This window comes from Mobula hypostoma, chromosome 1 (genome assembly GCF_963921235.1).
Source record: "Mobula hypostoma chromosome 1, sMobHyp1.1, whole genome shotgun sequence".
NCBI lineage: Eukaryota > Metazoa > Chordata > Chondrichthyes > Myliobatiformes > Myliobatidae > Mobula > Mobula hypostoma.
In genome coordinates this window covers 212,015,220-212,034,686 of record NC_086097.1, presented here as the reverse complement: position 1 = coordinate 212,034,686, position 19,467 = coordinate 212,015,220, and the positions used below count along the sequence as shown (strand labels likewise).

At 41.9% G+C, this 19,467-nt stretch overlaps 1 protein-coding gene across 1 annotated transcript in view; it reads right to left on the bottom strand.

Moving 5' to 3' along the window:
• Positions 1-2,351: 2,351 nt before the first annotated feature.
• Positions 2,352-19,467, bottom strand: part of LOC134354750 (cytochrome P450 7A1-like) — a 44,290-nt gene continuing 27,174 nt past the window's right edge. The window contains exons 5-6 of the mRNA XM_063063960.1: positions 10,459-10,637; positions 2,352-4,777 (exon numbers count right to left, since the gene is read on the bottom strand). Coding sequence (XP_062920030.1) covers positions 4,484-4,777; positions 10,459-10,637 — 473 coding nt within the window. The 3' untranslated portion in view covers positions 2,352-4,483. The remainder of the gene's footprint in view (positions 4,778-10,458; positions 10,638-19,467) is intronic.

Sequence of the window (19,467 nt, the reverse complement as noted above, 5' to 3'; positions counted from 1 at the left end):
GATCCACATCCCTTCCTTCTTCAGTATTCTCTGGGAAACGTAGGGCCCTCTCCTCTTCTGACAGCCAAGCACCAGGCCCAGTGAGACCAGCACTGAAGGCTTCATGGAAAGGGTCATTGTACAGACTCCAAAACAGGTCAGTTAGAAGTTGCTACTCCATCTTTGCTGCCTCTACAAGCTTCAGGAGTTGATTGATGCTCTCTCTCCCCCTCCATCCCCAATAAAACTAAAACTGGTTGCTTTCCTCCCAAGGAAGCTTCAGGCAGCTGGGCTTTGCCATATTTTAGTTTGTGGGTCACAGAAGCCCAAGTGGTCACAAAAACAGTACGTGAACTCCATGCAGACACAGGAGGTTACAATTGAATTCCAAAAGCTGGAGCTTTGAGACAGCTGCAGTACTTGCAACACCACCATGATGCATGGCCTATCATGATATGTCTGAGATCATATAAAGATAATCACAAAATGTTACATGAAGGCTGGAAAAAGTCTGCACAATAAGAATGACAAATTCTCCACATAATTTACTTCTGTTGAACTTTCAAAGGGAATTTGCTGCTTAAATACCATAAAGAAGAAAGTGACAGTCTCCAGGTTATTCATGTTAGGAATAATAATATTACCAGAAACTCAATGAGATAACAAGTTTACTACCTGGAACATTCTAGAAGGCCACAGAAAGGTGGCTCAGCCATATCTTTAATTTCCATTTCCCTTCAACCATCTGTCCCAATTCTAAGAACAAATCCAACTTGTCACTACTATGTAAGTAAATGGATTAGGCTGTAAAGTCTTCAAAGGGCTGGAGGTGCTATTTATATCTTCCCTTCATGTTTTTAATGAAAGATTATTTTTGTATCACTTGCTTCGCCTAGCGGCTTAACATAGGAGGTGATAACCCCCTGCCTGGCCAAACTTGAGAAATCTCAGTTTGGGTGGATGCTGCGCGGTGTCTCCTCTGTTACAAATCAGTACCCCAAAATAACAAACAGTACACAATATGCAATTAAATGATTAAGCTTTATAACTCTTATTTTGACTATATGGTTAGTAGAGAAACAAAATACAAAAGTTAAAGGGCCCAAATCTTATTAAACAGTCTGTGCACAAAGTTGGAGTTCACTCATAGGCCGATCGGTCCCCATTGACCTCCTCCGATCGTCGCTGCTCTTCGGACCCTCGCCCCAAGTCCACCCCGTCCGGCGGTCTGCCAAATCTGCCCATTTGTGTCTTCTCTCTTCATCTATCTCTCTCCCCCTCTGGCAAAAGCCCGCAAAATCAACTGCTTCCAGAATCACAAGACGGCAACAAAATCCTGATTGGCTAACATGCATCCATAGTCCTCTAACCTCCAGCCATAACCCAAACATTGCTGCTACAGAGAAACTGTTACTTTAGCAGTGAACATTACAAAAAAAAACATTACATTAACAGTGAAACCTTACAGCCTGTTACATTTGGAAATAATTCAAGTAAAGCATAACTAGGAGAAGCTGGAGTAAGTTTTGTTTAAATTATCATTTGTATTAGAAACAACATACAGTATACTGGAAGAAATCAGAGTTGGTGGGAGGAAAAAACTGTCGACTGTTTGGGCTGGAACTCTGCATCAGGATTAAGAGTGGAGAGACAAGATGGTCAAAATACAGAAGAGAAAGGAAGTAGCAATAAAGGCCTCCAGGGAGATTGGTGTATTGAGGAGGGTTATAAGGTCATGACCATCATATAGAGGAGTAGAATTAGGCCATTTGGCCCACTGACTCTGCTCCACCATTCCATCATGGCTGATCCATTTTCCCCAATCTCCTCCCTTCTCCCCATATGCCTCCGTGCCTTGACTAATCAAGAATCTAACAACCTCTGCCTCCCCCACCATAGGAAACATCCTCTCCACATTCACTCTATCGCGGCCTTTCAACATTCAATAGGTTTCATTGAGGTTACTCCTCATTCCAGTGAGTAGAGGCCCATAGCCATCAAATGCTCCTCATATGAAAAGCCTTTCAATTCTGGAATCATCTTTATGAACCTCCTTTGAACCCTCTCCAATATCAGGACATCCTTTCTTAGATAAAGGGCCCAAAACTGACACAATACTCCCAATTTGTCCTCACCAATCCTTAATAAAACCTCAACATTACATCACGCAAACAACAGGAATTCTGCAGATGCTGGAAATTCAAGCAACGCACATAAAAGTTGCTGGTAAACGCAGCAGGCCAGGCAGCATCTCTAGGAAGAGGTGCAGTCGACGTTTCAGGCCGAGACCCTTCGTCAGGACTAACGAAGTTCGTAGTCCTGACGAAGGGTCTAGGCCTGAAACGTTGACTGCACCTCTTCCTAGAGATGCTGCCTGGCCTGCTGCGTTCACCAGCAACTTTTATGTGCGTTGCTCAACATTACATCGTTACTTTTATATTCCAGTCTTCTCGAAATAAATGCCTTCCTCACCACAAACTCAACCTGCAAATTAACCTTGATTCCCAAGTCCCTGTCACCTCAGATTTTGGTATTTTCTCTCCATTTAGAAAATAGTCTACACTTTTATTTCTTCTACCAAAGTGCATGACCATACACTTCCTGACACACTATTCCATCTGCTACTACTTTGTCCACTCTCCTAATCTGTCTAAGTCCTTCTGAAGCAAATTTCCTCAAAACTACCTGCCCCTCTACCTATCTTTGCATCATCGGCTAGGTTTGCCACAAAGCCATCAATCCAAGTCATTGATATAGAATGTAAAATGATCAGCATGGACTAGAAGGGCCAAGATGGCCTGTTTCCGTGCTGAAATTGTTATATGGTTATAATCGGTCCCAACACAGACCTAAGGAACATCACTATTCGTTGGCAGCCAACCAGAAAAGGCTCCCTTTATTCGTACTCTTTGCCTCCTGCCAATCATCCAGTACTTTATCCATGCTAGTATCTTTCTTAATGTGTTGTGCAGACTCATGTGTGGCACCTTATCAAAGGCCTTCTGAAAATCCAAGTACATAACATTCAGCAATTCTCCTTCATCTATCCTGCTTGTTATTTCTTCAAAGAATTCCAACGTACAATATTTGTCAGGCATGATTTTCCCTTAAAGGAAACCATGCTGACTTTGGCCTATTTTATCATTTGCCTCCAAGTACACTGAAACTATATCCTTAACAATCGCCTCCAACATCTTCCCAACCTCTGAGGTCAGACTAACTGGCCTATAGTTTTCTTTCTTCTGCCTCTCTCCTTTCTTGTAGAGTGGAGTGACATTTGTAATTTTCCATTCTTCTGGAAGTATGCCAGAATCAATTAATTCTTGAAGGATCATTACTAATGCCTTCACAATCTCTTCGGCCACCTCTTTCCGAACCCTGGGGTATATACCATCTGGTCCATCTACTTTCAGACCTTTCAGTTTACCAAGAACTTTGTCCTTGCTAATGGCACCTTCACACACTACTCCCCACTGACACTATCGCACTTCCGGCATAATATAAGATGACAGGGGAGGTGAGTGGGTGGAGTCAGATGACTATGGCAGGCGAATGATGGTTTGAGGTAGACAAAAGGGAGAGAAGAAAAAGGAGAGGATAACAACAGATAAAGGTGGAAGGCGGGAGTGTAAAGACGGTAGATGGCTGCTGGACAGAGATAAGCAAGAAAACCAGTAGAGGATTCTGATAATTGAAGGAGATGAGAATGGGAGCCATCAGAGGAGAAGGGAGAGGTGAATGACAGTTTGAAGCAGATGGGTGTTGGGGCGGGGAACTGTATGTGAAGGTTGTGGATGGGGAAGAGGAAGGGAACAAAGGTGGATGAAGGAAGGGCAAGGGGAAGACTGGGTCAAAATGGCAAGCCCAAAGGATCAGAAGAAAGGGGGTTGGGGGAAGGTGGAGATAATTTACATTGAATCATAGTTTTTAATATAGCAACACAAATGATCCTGGAGAAGCCTTCGAGAGCCACCGGAAGAATTCTCTTAGTGAAGGGCAGGGTACCCTGAAATGGGTTCACTTAAAAACTGTTTTCTTTGCACAGAGATTTCAGAAAGAATTTAGTTGAATATATTTTAAAAAAACAAGAATAGGAAGATATATGCTGAAAGGGCTGAGATAATATTAGTAGGAGAAAAGAGTTGGGTGCATTCTGAACACCCGCACATGCTAGACTGGCTGAATTACTGTTTTCCATGTTGAATATTATTATATAATTCCATATACTTCTTCATTGATAAAACATTGTCACTGATACCAACACCCAACTGCAGTACAGCAAATTGTTCCTTCACAAATTTAGTCCTGTATTCTACAACTGGTAGTACAAAAATTAAGAAACAGTAGGATACATGCAACACTTTTTAAAAACTCTAATTACTATACAATTGTTATAACAGGGGTTAGCATTGAACTATAAAGCAGAAGAGTACTAGTTTTTTATATAGCCTAAATAAAGAAAGAAATCTTCTATACTAGGCATTGTGCCAGAATCAGTGGGTTATTATTTCAGACGATAACGAAACTGAACATCATGGGCTGGTTGGAGAATTCCTAACCCAGACCTTGAATTATCTTGGGGTGGAATGGGTCCTGAGGGATCAGATAGTTCCATGTCAAAATAGCATAACAATATAGACAAAAACTGTTTGATTTCATTGATAGCGAAAAAGCGACCAGGACATATACTGACACCGCTGCCAAATGGCAAAAGATAGTGCTTAAGTTTTCTACCATTTTTGTAGAATGCAGTCTTCTCTTTCCCATTCTCATCCAAAAATCTATCATATTTAAATTCCTAAAAGAAAAGCATATTTTGCTTTAATATATTTAAAAAGAATGATCACAGTGAAAAAAAATCACCTTTTTGCAATATTTTAAAGATGTAATGAATCTTCCTATAATTTTGTAATACGTGGATTATTTTTATATTACTATAATAATATGAAAAGTTTTATCATACTAAAATAGGAAGAAGGCTAGGATAGACATAAGGTTTGGTGGTTACAAATCTTCTAAATAATGGCTGAACTGAAAGGTAAGAAAACGTAATCATATACTTATTTGATCATTTAGTCATACTCTTGAAAGCTTTAAGCAGAAATACCTCAATAATTGACTACATGTAAGAAAATATGTGTCTTAGATTATCCACAGATATAATCTAGACCAGACTGAGATTTTCATCCCTCTGCATTCCTTGTAAAAGTGCAATAGGCTCAGGAGTGATGATGAGCTGGTCTTGCATATTTTACTGGGAGAGCTGGTTGAAGTGAACAGAAAATTAAATATGGAATGAAAAGGTAGCAAGAAAGAAAGAAGAAAAACTCATTGAATGGCTTCAGTAATAATGCAACACAGCATAAAATTGCAATAAACAATACCTCACAAACATCTTCAGACAAACAAGAATCTCACCCTCATACAAGTCATTGTTCCAGAAATTAATTTTAGTCCAACTGACCTTAACGATCAGTACAGTGGATATAGAAAAATATATGGGTTATGACAACATCCTAACCAAGTTGTTTATGACTTATAAATCAGAATCAACCAGTCTTTTACCATGGGTCTTACAGTAAAACTCATCAACTTGAAAAATTACCTGAATAGTTCTACAAACAAACACTAATCTGATATACAACACACATAAAAGTTGCTGGTGAACGCAGCAGACCAGGCAGCATCTCTAGGAAGAGGTACAGTCAACGTTTCGGGCCGAGACCCTCCGTCAGGACTAACTGAAAGAAGACCTAGTAAGAGATTTGGAAGTGGGAGGGGGAGAGGGAGATCAGAAATGATAGGAGAAGACAGGAGGGGGAGGGATGGAGCCAAGAGCTGGACAGGTGATTGGCAAAAGGGATATGAGAGGATCATGGGACAGGAGGCCCAGGGAGAAAGAAAAGAGGGAGGGGGGTAGCCCAGAGGATGGGCAAGGGGTATAGTGAGGGGGACAGAGGGAGAAAGAGGAGAGAGAGGAAAAGAATGTGTGTATATAAATAAATAACGGATGGTACATGGGGGAGGTAGGGCATTAGCGGAAGTTTGAGAAGTCAATGTTCATGCTGAGTCTGATATAACTCAGCCAAGTGTTTCTCCTTCAGTCTCCTGACAAGCATTAGTACAGGGATGGCATTATCACAACTGCCAAAGGACAGACACTTCAATAATCTGCTAACATTTCATCTGTTACTTCAGAATTACTCAACTCCATAGTTCACTGTAATCATAGAATCATAGACACATAAGCCAAAAAGTGGGCATATAATAGAGCAAAAATTAATTTGACCTCAATGTTTGGGAAGATGTTGGAGTCGATTATCAAGGATGAGGACTCAGGGTACTTGGAGACACATGATACAATGGGCCATAGTCAGCATAGTTTCCTCAAGGGAAAATCTTGCCTGACAAATCTGTTGGAATTCTATGAGGAAATAACAAGCAGGACAGACAAAGGAGGATCACTTGATTTTGTGTACTTGGACTTTCAGAAGGCCTTTGACAAGGTGCCACATACAAGGCTGCTAAACAGGTTACGAGTGCATGAAATTACAGGAAAGTTTCTAGCATGGATAAAGTGTGACTGATTGGCATGAGGCAAAGTGTGTAAACAAAAGGAGCTTTTTCTGGCTGGCTGCCGGTGACGAGTGGTGTTCCACAGGGGTCTGTGTTGGGACCAATTCTTTGTGAGTTTTATCTCAATAATTTGGATGATGAAATTGTTGGCTTTGTTGCAAAGTTTACAGACGATAAAAAGATAGGTAGAGGAGCAGATAGTTTTGAGGAAGTAGAGAGTCTACAGAAGGACCTAGACAGACTAGGAGAATAGGCAAAGAAGTGGCAAATGGAATAGTGTCAGGAAGTGTATGGTCATACACTTTGGTAGAAGAAATGAAAGGGTTGATTATTTTCTAAATGGAGAGAAAATACAAAAAACTGAGGTGCAAAGGGACTTGGGAGTCCTTGTGCAAGATTCCCTAAAGGTTAATTTGCAGGTTGAATCAGTGGTCAGGAAGGCAAATGTGATGATTGCCTTCCTGACCACTTTTCCAAAAGGACTAGAATATAAAAGCAAGGATATAATGTTGAGACTTTAGAGAGCACTGGTAAGTTCTCACTTGGAGTATTGTGAGCAGTTTTGGGCCTATTATCTGAGAAGGTTTGTGCTGAAACTGGAGAGGGTTCAAAGGAGGTTCACGAAAATGATTCCAAGATTGAATAGCTTGTCATATGAAGACGGTTTGATGGGTCTGGACCCGTATTCACGGGATTTCAGAAGAACCTCATTGAAACCTATTGAATGGTGAAAGGCCTTGATAGAGTGGATGTGGAGAGAATGTTTTCTATGGTGAGAGAATCTACCAAAGACCAGAGGACACAGCCTCAGAATAGAGGGGCTTCCTTTTAGAATGAAGATGAGGAGGAATTTCTTTAGACAGAGAACGGTGAATCCGTGGAATACTTTGCCACAGGCAGCTGTGGAGGCCAAGTCTTTACGTATATTTAAGCCAGAGGTTGATAGATTCATGATTGGTCAAGGTATAAAGGGATACCGGTAGAAGGCAGGAGATTGGGGCTGAGAGGAAAATTGGATGAGCTATGATGAAATGGCAGTGCAGACTCAATGGGACAAATGGCCTAATTCTGCTCCTATACCTGGTGGTCTTAGAACACTGAAATGGGCCTTTGTGCCCACTGAGTCTGTGCCAGCCATCAACTACATTTACACTAATCCCGTTTATTAAAAAACTCACCACATATTCATTAGCTTGCTTCAGATTCTACCACTCACTCACACGAGGGAAAATTTACAGTACTCAATTAACCTTTTGGCCTTGGGAATATGGGAGAAAACAGGAGCATCCTGAGGAAACCAATATGGCCACAGGGAGAACATGCAAACTCTATAGAGACTGTCCAAGGTCAGGACTAAACTCAGAATACTGGTACTGGTAGGCAGCGGATCAATTGGTTGTTTCACTGCGCTGGTCAGATGTTCAGATCCTGTTACAAATACAAAACCAAGATGACATTTGACCACAAAGTTACCTCAAAACTTCCTATGGGAGCCAAGGAGAAAACAACCTGGTGGCTGGAATCATACCTGGTGTAGAAGAATTGGTTGAGGGTGTCAGAGGGCAATTATCACTCTCCAAGGATATCTTGCAGCTGTTTTATAATATGAAATCTCTCCTTCTTTAGATATTTCATCAATGGTATTATCACTAACATAATTTCTGGAATGGGAAGTTTGTGATGATTCTGCTGTGCCCAGTTAACATCAGATTGCAACACAGTCCCCTCTAACAATCAACACACATCAAAGTTGCTGGTGAATGCAGCAGACCAGGCAGCATCTCTAGGAAGAGGTACAGTTGACGTTTCAGGCCGAGACCCTTCGTCAGGACTAACTCAAGGAAGAGTTAGTAAGAGATGTGAAATTTCAAATCCCTTACTAACTCTTCCTTCAGTTAGTCCTGACGAAGGGTCTCGGCCTGAAACGTCGACTGTACCTCTTCCTAGAGATGCTGCCTGGCCTGCTGCATTCACCAGCAACTTTGATGTGTGTTGCTTGAATTTCCAGCATCTGCAGAATTCCTGTTGTTCCCCTCTAACAATGTTCCCTCTAATTTTTAGTAGTCAGTGTGCGCAAAAATCTTATCTATGCAATTTTGTTTCCTGTGACAAAAGTACTGTATGTGCGCACTGAATATGCACACATGGCACAGTTTATGTACGTTTACAAAATATTTAACATAAAACTGCACAGAATAACAACAAAATAACATACATATTAAAGTCACTCAGTTATTTTTTCTCTCTCCTGTCTTTGGCATTTACCCATTCTTTGTAAACTCTATCTCGACTAATAGAACTTCCATCCAATTGGTAGCTTTTGATTCTCATTAGGTGAATGTCACTTGGATATGTTAAACGGTTTCTCAGCCTGTTTTTGAGTTGATTCATTAGGGTAAAACCTCGCTCACAGTCCGCACTAGACACAAGAAAGGTTCCCCCAATGTCCATCAACTGTGCAAGGTTGCAAAACTTCATTTTGAAGTACAAATGCCACCACTTGAGCAAAGTTTGAAATCAGTTTGGATTTAATTTTTTCTTGCATGGAAAATTTGAAATCATTAAACTGTCTAACTATTACAGTATTTTCAGCTAGAAAATCATGATATTTTAGACTTAAGGCATTAACTTGTTCATCGCCAAATGTGAAGTCACAATCTGCAATTGTGGAGAAATCAAAAGCTGACCATTCTTGTACCTCATCTTCAGGAAACCTTTCTTCTAAATGAACACAAAGACTATTTATAAAAGTCAACAGCAAACTTATATCTACTGTGACATTTTCTTCACGTTGTTGCCTTAGCAAAACTTTAACTTTCTCACTCCATGAAACATTGTCTCCCAGATACTGCTTTCTTATCTTGTTAATTTTGCCTTGCGCAAAATGAAGTGAATCAATCGGTGTCAGGCCACTCTTTTGCAAAATCTTGCACAGTGCAGCCAGTTCATCAAAGATGTCGCTTAAAACCTGTAAAGCTACTTTGTATGTGATGTTCATCAATTTCTTCTGACAGTATTTAGCCACAGGGTCATTTGACTGATCTTTTTCAATAAAAACTTAGTAAGCTATCTACAGGATTTGAAACAGATCTTTGTAAACTTTACGATATGAACACTGTCCGCCAAAGATGGCTACCGCCGTGATGCAGCTGTACAAATCGGAACAGGAAAGGTGAGGTGACATAAATTAGTGACATGCATTGTGGTATTTGAAAGACCAACTAACTAGTTAACAGAAACATTTAGCTAAAAGATTATTTTCAATAAGTATAATTATTAATTACTACATTATTTTAGGTAACTAACCTTTTGTACGCACATTAATTTCCTTTGTACACTGGCTGAAAAACGTGTGCGCGCACACACGCGCAGAGCTTAGAGAGAACATAGGTCCCTATGTAAGAATCCGCACAATGCGCATGCTCAGGACCATAACCAGAAAATAACACTTGCCCCTCACAAGTATGCAAACCTGCTACCATAAGAAAATAGCATGAATTTATTTAAAGATAGTGTGCATGGAAAAGGAAGTAAAGAAAGAAAATGTTGATAGACCAGGGGGAAGTAAAACAGAAGTAGGGTTGTGTTGAAGGTTAACACTGGCATTGACCTGTTAGGCAAAGTGTGCATTCTATGCAATTATATAGACTCAATAGGGATGAAATATTTGTCAACTATTATCATTCACTTGGAAACAGTATGAAGGAAAATATGTGTAGGATAATAAGAAAATGAATGGAAACCCCATTTAAATCACAAGACAGCTCTTGCAACATCATGCTAAGTATCTCCATCACAGTAATAAAATTTAAGTGATTTACTGAATCATAATACTCAGGATTGGATTCATAAAATTATTCATACAGGATTTAAGGTGCAAAATGTTGATATTATTTTACCTACCAAAGGGTCTTCATAAATATCTGGGTCCAAGTGTAGTTGTTGAGGATATAAACAAATAAGGTCTCCTTTTCGCACAGCCACCTTTACATCGGAATCCAGTGTCAGCGCGAAGTTCTCAGTGGCAACACGTAACATTATTGACGTACTGGATAAGCGGAGAGCTTCATTTATCAGACTACCTGTACAAATTTTTTCCAAAGAAATCTTTAGCAAAAATCCACAGGGCATTTCCTCAAACAAAGCCAGGTATTAATTCTCTTAAAAAAAATACATAGTTTAACAGATCTACACTTTAACTACAGTAGCAATGATGTCAGGCAGTATGGTATAAAACATTACTTCAGCTGAATAATTCTAATGGGTAAAGCACAGCACTTAAGAAGATGATGAATGTCACTGCAACCACAACTAATTTGTTGCTTAAACATCTAATTTTAATAAAATTACAAAGCACTTCAAAATACAAGTATCTGACAAATGTTTCTGGAACTTCGAAATTAATTTATTCACAAAATCATACAAAATTTAGTACATGGAGTGAGATTGGTCATGCCAGTCAATAATGCACTCCCCAGCTTAATCATAGCTTTTAGCAGCCCTGTAGGTTACAGCTCTTCCAACACACATTCAGGTATTTTATAAATATCAAGACTGTTTCTGCCTGTACTGTACATTGATGCAGAGAATTCCAATTTGTAAGGAATTATGAAATACAACATTGAAGATTGTAATCTCCAGATTGCAGCATAAAACCATTGAGTACAGAAATAAGAAGAAAGTTCAGCTAAATATATGGTTGGATACTTGTTACAGGGGAAATAATTTAGATTCTGGGTACATGAATCCTTTGTCATATTTAGCTTCTATTATTGATACTAATGTGGACCATGATCTCTGGCTTTGACCTTCCCCTCAAGAACGGTCTGCAGCCATTTACTCTTTACATGGTTCCAAGAAGACAACTTAGTTTCCTGTCATTACATTTGCAGCCACAGAAATATCTAAGTGCTCTGTGGAATGGCTAATTTTTCAGTTAAATATTCCTTTCTTCTCCCTCCTGTGCAGCTGCATCATTCATGCAGGTATGGTTTTGCACTGGCTGCAGTTGTCAGTGGCAACCATTTCCTCTATCAACATTCAGAATTAGATGCAGATTAGACAGCAAAATGGCCCAAGGGGCTCTGTTTGTTCATTGCGTTTGTCTGACAGTCACCCATCATTGTGTCCTCCCCCAACCCCAAAAGCTTCCTCACAGATGGACTGCAGTGAATTTAGCTGTTGCTCAAGGTCTAAAAACCTGAGCTCCATATCTTTCAGTGACAAAAGTCGTCAAAGACAGAAATACTCTAAACTTCATACATAGCACACATTGTGCATTCCACAGGTATGAGATGCTCTGACATGCCTCTATTTATTAGTTTACAACACTGAGCAGAAATAAAGCATCAGAGCAGCACCTCTTCCCCTCAAATTCCCTAACTCACCTAATCCTAAATTTTGCACTCAGCAGTAGCAGTATTCCAGGGGAATAAGCTTTGTCAGAATCAGAATCAGGTTTACTATCACTGGCATGTGTCGTGACATTCGCTAACTTAGCAGCAGCAGTTCAATGCATTGCAGGATAATGTAGAATAAATAAATTAATTAATTACAGTAAGTACTTATATGTATATTGAAATAATATATAAAAAAGTGAGGTAGTGTTTATGGGTTCAATATCCATTTAGGAATCAGATGGCAGAGGGGAAGAAGCTGTTCCTGAATCACTGAGTGTGTGCCTTCAGGCTTCTGTACCTCCTTCCTGATGGTAACCATGAGAAGAGGGCATGTCCTGAGTGATGGGGGTCCTTCCTGAGGCACAGCTCCTTGAAGATGTCTTGGATACTAGAGGATAGCACTCAAGATGAAGCTGACTGATTTTACATCTTTCTGTAGCTTCTTTCAGTCCTGTGCAGTAGTGCCCCCCCCCACCAACCCCATACCACACAGTGATGCACCTTGTCCGAACGCTTTCCAGGATACATCTATAGAAGTTTGAGTGTTTTAGTTGACAAACCAAATCTCTTCAAATTCCTCATGAAATATAGCCTCTGTCTTGCCTTCTTCATAGCTGAATAGATATATTGGGACAAGGTTAGATCCTCAGAGATCTTGACACCCAGGAGCCAGAAATTGCTCACTCTCTCCACTTCTGATCCCTCGATGAGGATTGGTATGTGTTCCTTTGTCTTACCCTTCCGGAAATCCACAATCAGCTCTTTCATCTTACTGATGTGGAGTGCCAGGTTGTTGCTGCAGCACCACTCCACTAGCTCACATATCTCGCTGCTGCATGCCCTCTCATTTCCATCTGATTCTACCAATAATGGTAGTATCATCAGCAGATTTATTGATGGTATTTGAGCTATATGTAGCCACACAGTCATGGGTACAGAGAGAGTAGAGCAGTGGGCTAAGCTCACACCCCTGATAAGCACCAATGTCGATAGTCAGTGAGGAGGTATTATCACCAATCTCTACAGATTGTGCTCTTCTGGTTAGGAAGTCGAGGATCCAATTGCAGAAGGAGGCACAGAGGCCCCGGCTCTGTAATCTTTCGATTAGGATTGCGGGATGATGGTGTTAAATGCTGAGCAGCATCCTGACATAGGTGTTTGTGTGGTCCAGATGATCTAAAGCCATGTGAAGAGCCATTGATATTGTGTCTGCCATAGACATATGGTGCCACTTATTCCTAATGTGGTGTTGGAAGTACTCCTGTTGACAATAACAAAGTAGGAATGTTGCTAGCTTGGATTGCATTTAGAGAGACAGCATCCTTCAACTTTTCCACAATTTCTGAAGCATCTAGGATGTAAGCATCCCTACTAGGATTGCTAGGGAATGCCTTCACTGGTGCCCTGGCAATATTCCACACGCCAGTGCAGAAAGCGTTTCTTTGTACCTTGTTGATATTGTTTGGCAACCGAACTCCATAATGTTGATATAGTGATGAAGCACTGTTTGCCAAGCCTTGAAGGAGTAACTAAAATACTAAATGGAACTAGTGAACATTCATAAGTGATGCAGAGGTTAATTGCCAGAGACTACACGGTCATTGGAAATTTAAATGTGATGGCAAGGCTTGCTGTCAATGGTCTTTCCACCTGAAAACAAAGCCAGCAATGTGGGGTCCTCTTAATGAAATGGTATATCCTACAAGCAACCTGGAGAATCTCTTCAATCACGGTCTGCACCAATCACCAGATGGCAAGAACCAAGCTCTCATACTTGTCAGTTGGCGTAAAGCATCCCTGATCTATACACTACAAGACCACAAGACACATGACAAGAATTAGGCCATTCAGCCTATCAAATCTGACCATAAGATCATAAGACAAAGGAGCAGAAGTCAGCCATTCGGCCCATTGAGTCTGCTCTGCAATTTTATCATGAGCTGATCCACTCTCCCATTTAGTCCCACTCCCCCGCCTTCTCACCATAACCTTTGATGCCCTGGCTACTCAGATACCTATCAATCTCTGCCTTAAATACACCCAATGACTTGGCCTCCACTGCCGCCCGTGGCAACAAATTCCATAGATTCACCACCCTCTGGCTAAAAAAGTTTCTTCGTATTTCTGTTCTGAAAGGGCGCCCTTCAATCCTTAAGTCATGCCCTCTCGTACTAGACTCCCCCATCATGGGAAACAACTTTGCCACATCCACTCTGTCCATGCCTTTCAGCATTCGAAATGTTCCTATGAGGCCTCCCCTCATTCTTCTAAACTCCAAGGAATACAGTCCAAGAGTGGACAAACGTTCCTCATATGTTAACCCTCTCATTCCCGGAATCATTCTAGTGTATCTTCTCTGTACCCTCCCCAACATTAGCACATCCCTTCTTAAATAAGGAGACCAACACTGCCCACAGTACTCCAAGTGAGGTCTCACCAGTGCCTTATAGAGCCTCAACATCACATCCCTGCTCCTATACTCTATTCCTCTAGAAATGAATGCCAACATTGCATTCGCCTTCTTCACCACCGACTCAACCTAGAGGTTAACCTTAAGGGTATCCTGCACGAGGACTCCCAAGTCCCTTTGCATCTCAGAACTTTGAATTCTCTCCCCATTTAAATAATAGTCTGCCCATTTATTTCTTCTGCCAAAGTGCATGACCATACACCTTCCAGCATTGTATTTCATTTGCCACTTCTTTGCCCATTCTTCCAATCTATCCAAGTCTCTCTGCAGACTCTCTGTTTCCTCAGCACTACCGGCCCCTCCACCTATCTTCGTATCGTCAGCAAACTTACCCACAAAGCCATCTATTCCATGATCCAAATCGTTGATGTACAATGTAAAAAGAAGCAGCCCCAACATGGACCCCTGTGGAACACCACTGGTAACTGGCAGCCAACCAGAATAGGATCCCTTTATTCCCACTCTCTGTTTCCTGCCAATCAGCCAACGCTCTATCCACGTATGTAACTTTTCCATAATTCCATGGGCTCTTATCTTGTTAAGTAGCCTCATGTGTGGCACTTTGTCAAAGGCCTTCTGAAAATCCAAATATACAACATCCACTGCATATCCCTTGTCTAGTCTACTTGTAATTTCCTCAAGAAATTGTAATAGGTTTGTCAGGCAGGATTTTCCTTTAAGGAATCCATGCTGAGTTCTGCCTATCTTGTCATATGCCTCCAGGTACTCCGTAACCTCATCCTTGACAATCGACTCCAACAACTTCCCAACCACCGATGTCAAGCTAACAGGTCTATAATTTCCTTTTTGCTTCCTTGCCCCCTTCTTAAATAGCGGAGTGACATTTGCAATCTTCCAGTCCTCCAGAACCATGCCAGAATCTATCGACTTTTAAAAGATCATCGCTAATGCCTCCGCAATCTCCACAGCTACTTCCTTCAGAACATGAGGGAGCATTCCATCTGGTCCAGGAGATTTACCTACCTTTAGACTATTCAGCTTCCTGAGTACTTTCTCTGTCATAATTGTGACTGCGCACACTTCTCTTCCCTGTGTTACGTACCCCGTAACTGGGTTGCCAAACCAGCAGAAATGGACCACTTAGTTGGAGGCAAACAACAGGAATTCTGCAGATGCTGGAAATTCAAGCAAAACACATCAAAGTTGCTGGTGAATGCAGCAGGCCAGGCAGCATCTATAGGAAGAGGCGCAGTCGACGTTTCAGGCCGAGACCCTTCGTCAGGACTAACTTCCATCGGTAATTCGGGCCTCATCCCTATCGTGACCGGTCCGGAGACCAAGTCGCTTTTTAGGTGTATCTGGTGCAAAGGTACTGCTTCAGTCCCTTTCCTAATGCCTTTTATCACCCTGACCTCCCCAGTCTCGGTCTCTGAACTAAAGTCTAACACACCCTTTAAGATCAATGACTGACAAGCTCCAGTGTCTCTCCAGATCTGTACTGGAACCGGGTTTAACCCCTCCATCACCGACACCAATCCGGCCGAGATAAACTTCTCACGCCCTTCCTTAACTTTATCAGACCTCTTCTCCCCTAGCGGTTTGTTTGCCAGCTCAATACAGCCAGTCGGAACTGTCGTTTTTCCTTTCCCCATCTCCTTCTTTGGGGCAAAGCACCTGGACACAAAGTGACTGGCTTTCCCACAATTATAGCATATGACCCCAGGAGACTTCCTACCAAACTGCTTCCTGTCTTCCTTATCCTTCTCACTAGTGCCTGGCTTACTTTCTTGCTTTTCTGGCGGACTCTCTCTGCCCTCTTGACTACCCTTCTGGCAGCTTTTACTCAGGGTAAACTTCACTTTGTGTGTCAACGCGTACTCATCCGCTAACTTAGCAGTTGCAGCTAAGATTTCTGCCTCTCTCTCATTTAGGTAGGGCCTCATACCTTCAGGGACACAACCTTTAAACTGCTCAATCAGTATTAGCTGTAGCAGTCTGTCATAATCCCCATTGACCCCTTTCGAGGCGCACCAACGCTCACAATACATCTGCATCTCACGGGCAAACTCTAAATACGTGCGGCCCCACTGCTTCCTCACATTCCGGAACCTCTGCCGGTATGCCTCCGGAACCAACTCATAAATCCTGAGTATCGCCTCTTTCACCACATCATACCTCTGGGCATCTTCTGCAGACAATGTCGAGTAAGCTTGCTGGGCTTTTCCTTTAAGTACACTCTGAAGCAAAACAGCCCACTTATCCCTCGGCCAGTCCTGACTTGCAGCGACTTTTTCAAAATGGAGAAAGTACCGATCAACATCAGCCTCCTCAAATGGGGGAACCAGCCTAACCTCCTGGTTCGCCCTGAACCCTCCACCTTGGTTCGGCATGGGCCCCTGCGCTAGCGTCATCCTTAACTTCTCCAGCTCAAATTCCCTTTCCCTCTGTTTCTCTCTTTTTTCTCCTTCTAACCGCTTCTCTTCTCGTTCTAACTGCCTGTCCCTCTCTTCTTGTTCCAGCTGTTTTATCCGGAACTCGTGCTCGAGTCTCAATTTTCAATCTGCAGCTGCCCTGCCTCTCCACCAGGTTTGCCCATAGATACCACCTCCAGCTCGCCTTGGGGAAACACACCTTTAGATACATAATGCTCTACGATAGCTCTGTACATCTCCGCTCTCCTCATTGTCGACTTCCCCTTAAAAAGATTCAACCATTTGGCCACAGTTGCCAATTCTGATTTCCTGGCATCCTCTAATGCCTCCAAGGTTGGCGCCTTTAGAAATTCCTCAATCTCCATTTCTGCTGTTTGCCCTTTCTTTCTTTGGGAATTTTAACCCAATCAATTTACCCAGTCCCAAATTTGGCGTTCAAAATTGCGGACGAGATCCCCACTTATGTTACGTATCCCGTAACTGGGTTGCCAAACCAGCAGAAATGGACCACTTAGTTGGAGTCTGGTTTAACAGAAATTAATAAAGTTTTATTAAAGAAATAAGTAACACAGTACTCTAATCGTAAGGATGTAAATGCAACAGGTTAGCAATGATAATACACACGTGAACACAGAACTAGGGTAACAGGAATCAACCACACTCTATCGCAGTCCAGGGGTAAAATGATCAGTCTCAAGTGACGCAGAGTTCAGTTCAGCTTCGTACAATTCGCAGTAATCGCTGTGGTGCCGTTGGAGAGAGAGAGAATATGCAAATCTGATTCAGACAGACCTTTGATGTTCTTCGCAGTTAGCTTTCGGGCGAACCCTTTTAATGTCTTCTGTGGTCACCGACTGTGACCCCTTCGTTCCGGATATGACCGTTCTTCTGAGGTGAACCCAGCACCCAGGCAAGGGCGGACACACACACCAGGTTCCCGCCGATCGTACCTTTTCACCCTGCGCGTCTATGGTCAGTTCCCGCGACCAGACCTCCAAACTCCACCAACTTGTGGGGGCACACTGCTCTTCCAGGGTCTCGTTATCTCGTGATCCCGTGGTGTCCTGTGCCTTAGCGAATCTGTTCTATTTATCCCCCTGCCGGGGTATCGCCTGTCCATCAAACTTCAAACAGTTCAGGTTCAAAGCAATTGGTCTGTCAATATTTGAAATGTGTTTCTTTCTCGTTAATCTCTCTCTTCTCTCTTATTAGCATTTTGAATGTTTCTCCATTGTCTCCCTTATCTCTCTCATCAGCATCAATCTTCTGATAACTTGGTTTTTCATCACACCTGCCACCCTTGAGTGTCCGGTATACTGCTGATGTCTTCCTCAGTGAAGACTGATGCAAAATACTCGTTCAGTTAAGGAACAAGGTAGATGATCTTGTAACACAGTAGAAATTGGGAGGTATGACATTGTGAGCACTGTTGGAGTCATGGCTGAAAGAAGATTATAACTGGGAGCTAAAGTATTTTGCATCAGTCTTCACTGTGGATGAAACCAACAGTATGCTAGAAAGTCAAGAGTGTTAGGGGGCAGAAGTGAGTGTAGTTGCTATTACTAGGGAGAAGGCACTTTGGAAATGGAAAGGTCTGAAAGTAGATCATCCACCTTATTCCATTTACTGTGTGCCATCAGATAGAACACCTACAGTCCTGTATTCATCACCCTTTTCAATTTTGCCCCCATGTTATCACCAAGTTGAAATCTTCACTCTTTCTAAACCTTTAATCTCTCTATTTATACTGGAGATTTTCATAACCTCTCCCAACCTCACTTTCCCTTTCACTTTATCCTCACTTTACCAAACTGTTGAACTGTTAACCAGATGTTTGACTTTCAGGTACCAAAGGCACTCTCTACTTGTCTCCATGTAACCACTGGCTCCAGTTACACTGACATTTGTAACATGATTCATTTTAAGATCTATCTTCACGTAATCAACCCTGAACACTACCTGAATGCAATCAGTGACTCACTGAACTTGGCAAATCTGTGTCATTAGCTGTTCCTTACTCAAAACTGAAGGTGATAAAGTCCTCACACCTTGGCAGAGAGCATAACTAATGCAGAAATATTGTAAAAAGCAAAGTATGTTGTAGATCAGATCAGTCACAACCATCTGGATTCAAAGGCTATTTAAGTTCAACATCAGGGTCACTGATCTTCACCTTTTTTTAAAGATAGTTTAATCCAGCCATTGGTGATTGGTTGGAGCTTTACCTGCAGCAAATAGTAGATTTCCATCCCCCTACCTTTGAATACAATCCCCGTCAGAGAGAGGGAGATAGGATTTTGGTTTACTGTATCCTGAAACAGAACAGGATTCACAACTGCCTCCTTTGGAAATCTCTGCTGTATTTACACTTCTTATTATGCCTCTGATGATGTGGCACAATCCATGGAATTTATACTGAAGTATTCAGGAGATTACAAGTAGGACGGATAAAGGGGCTACAGTGGATGTTGTATATTTGGATTTTCAGAAGGCCTTTGACAAGGTGCCACACATAAGGCTGCTTACCAAGTTAAGAGCCCATGGTATTACAGGAAAGTTACTAACATGGTTAGAGCATTGACTGATTGGTAGGAGGCAGTGAGTGGGAATAAAAGGATCCTTGTCCGGTTGGCTGCCACATCGGTTGGTA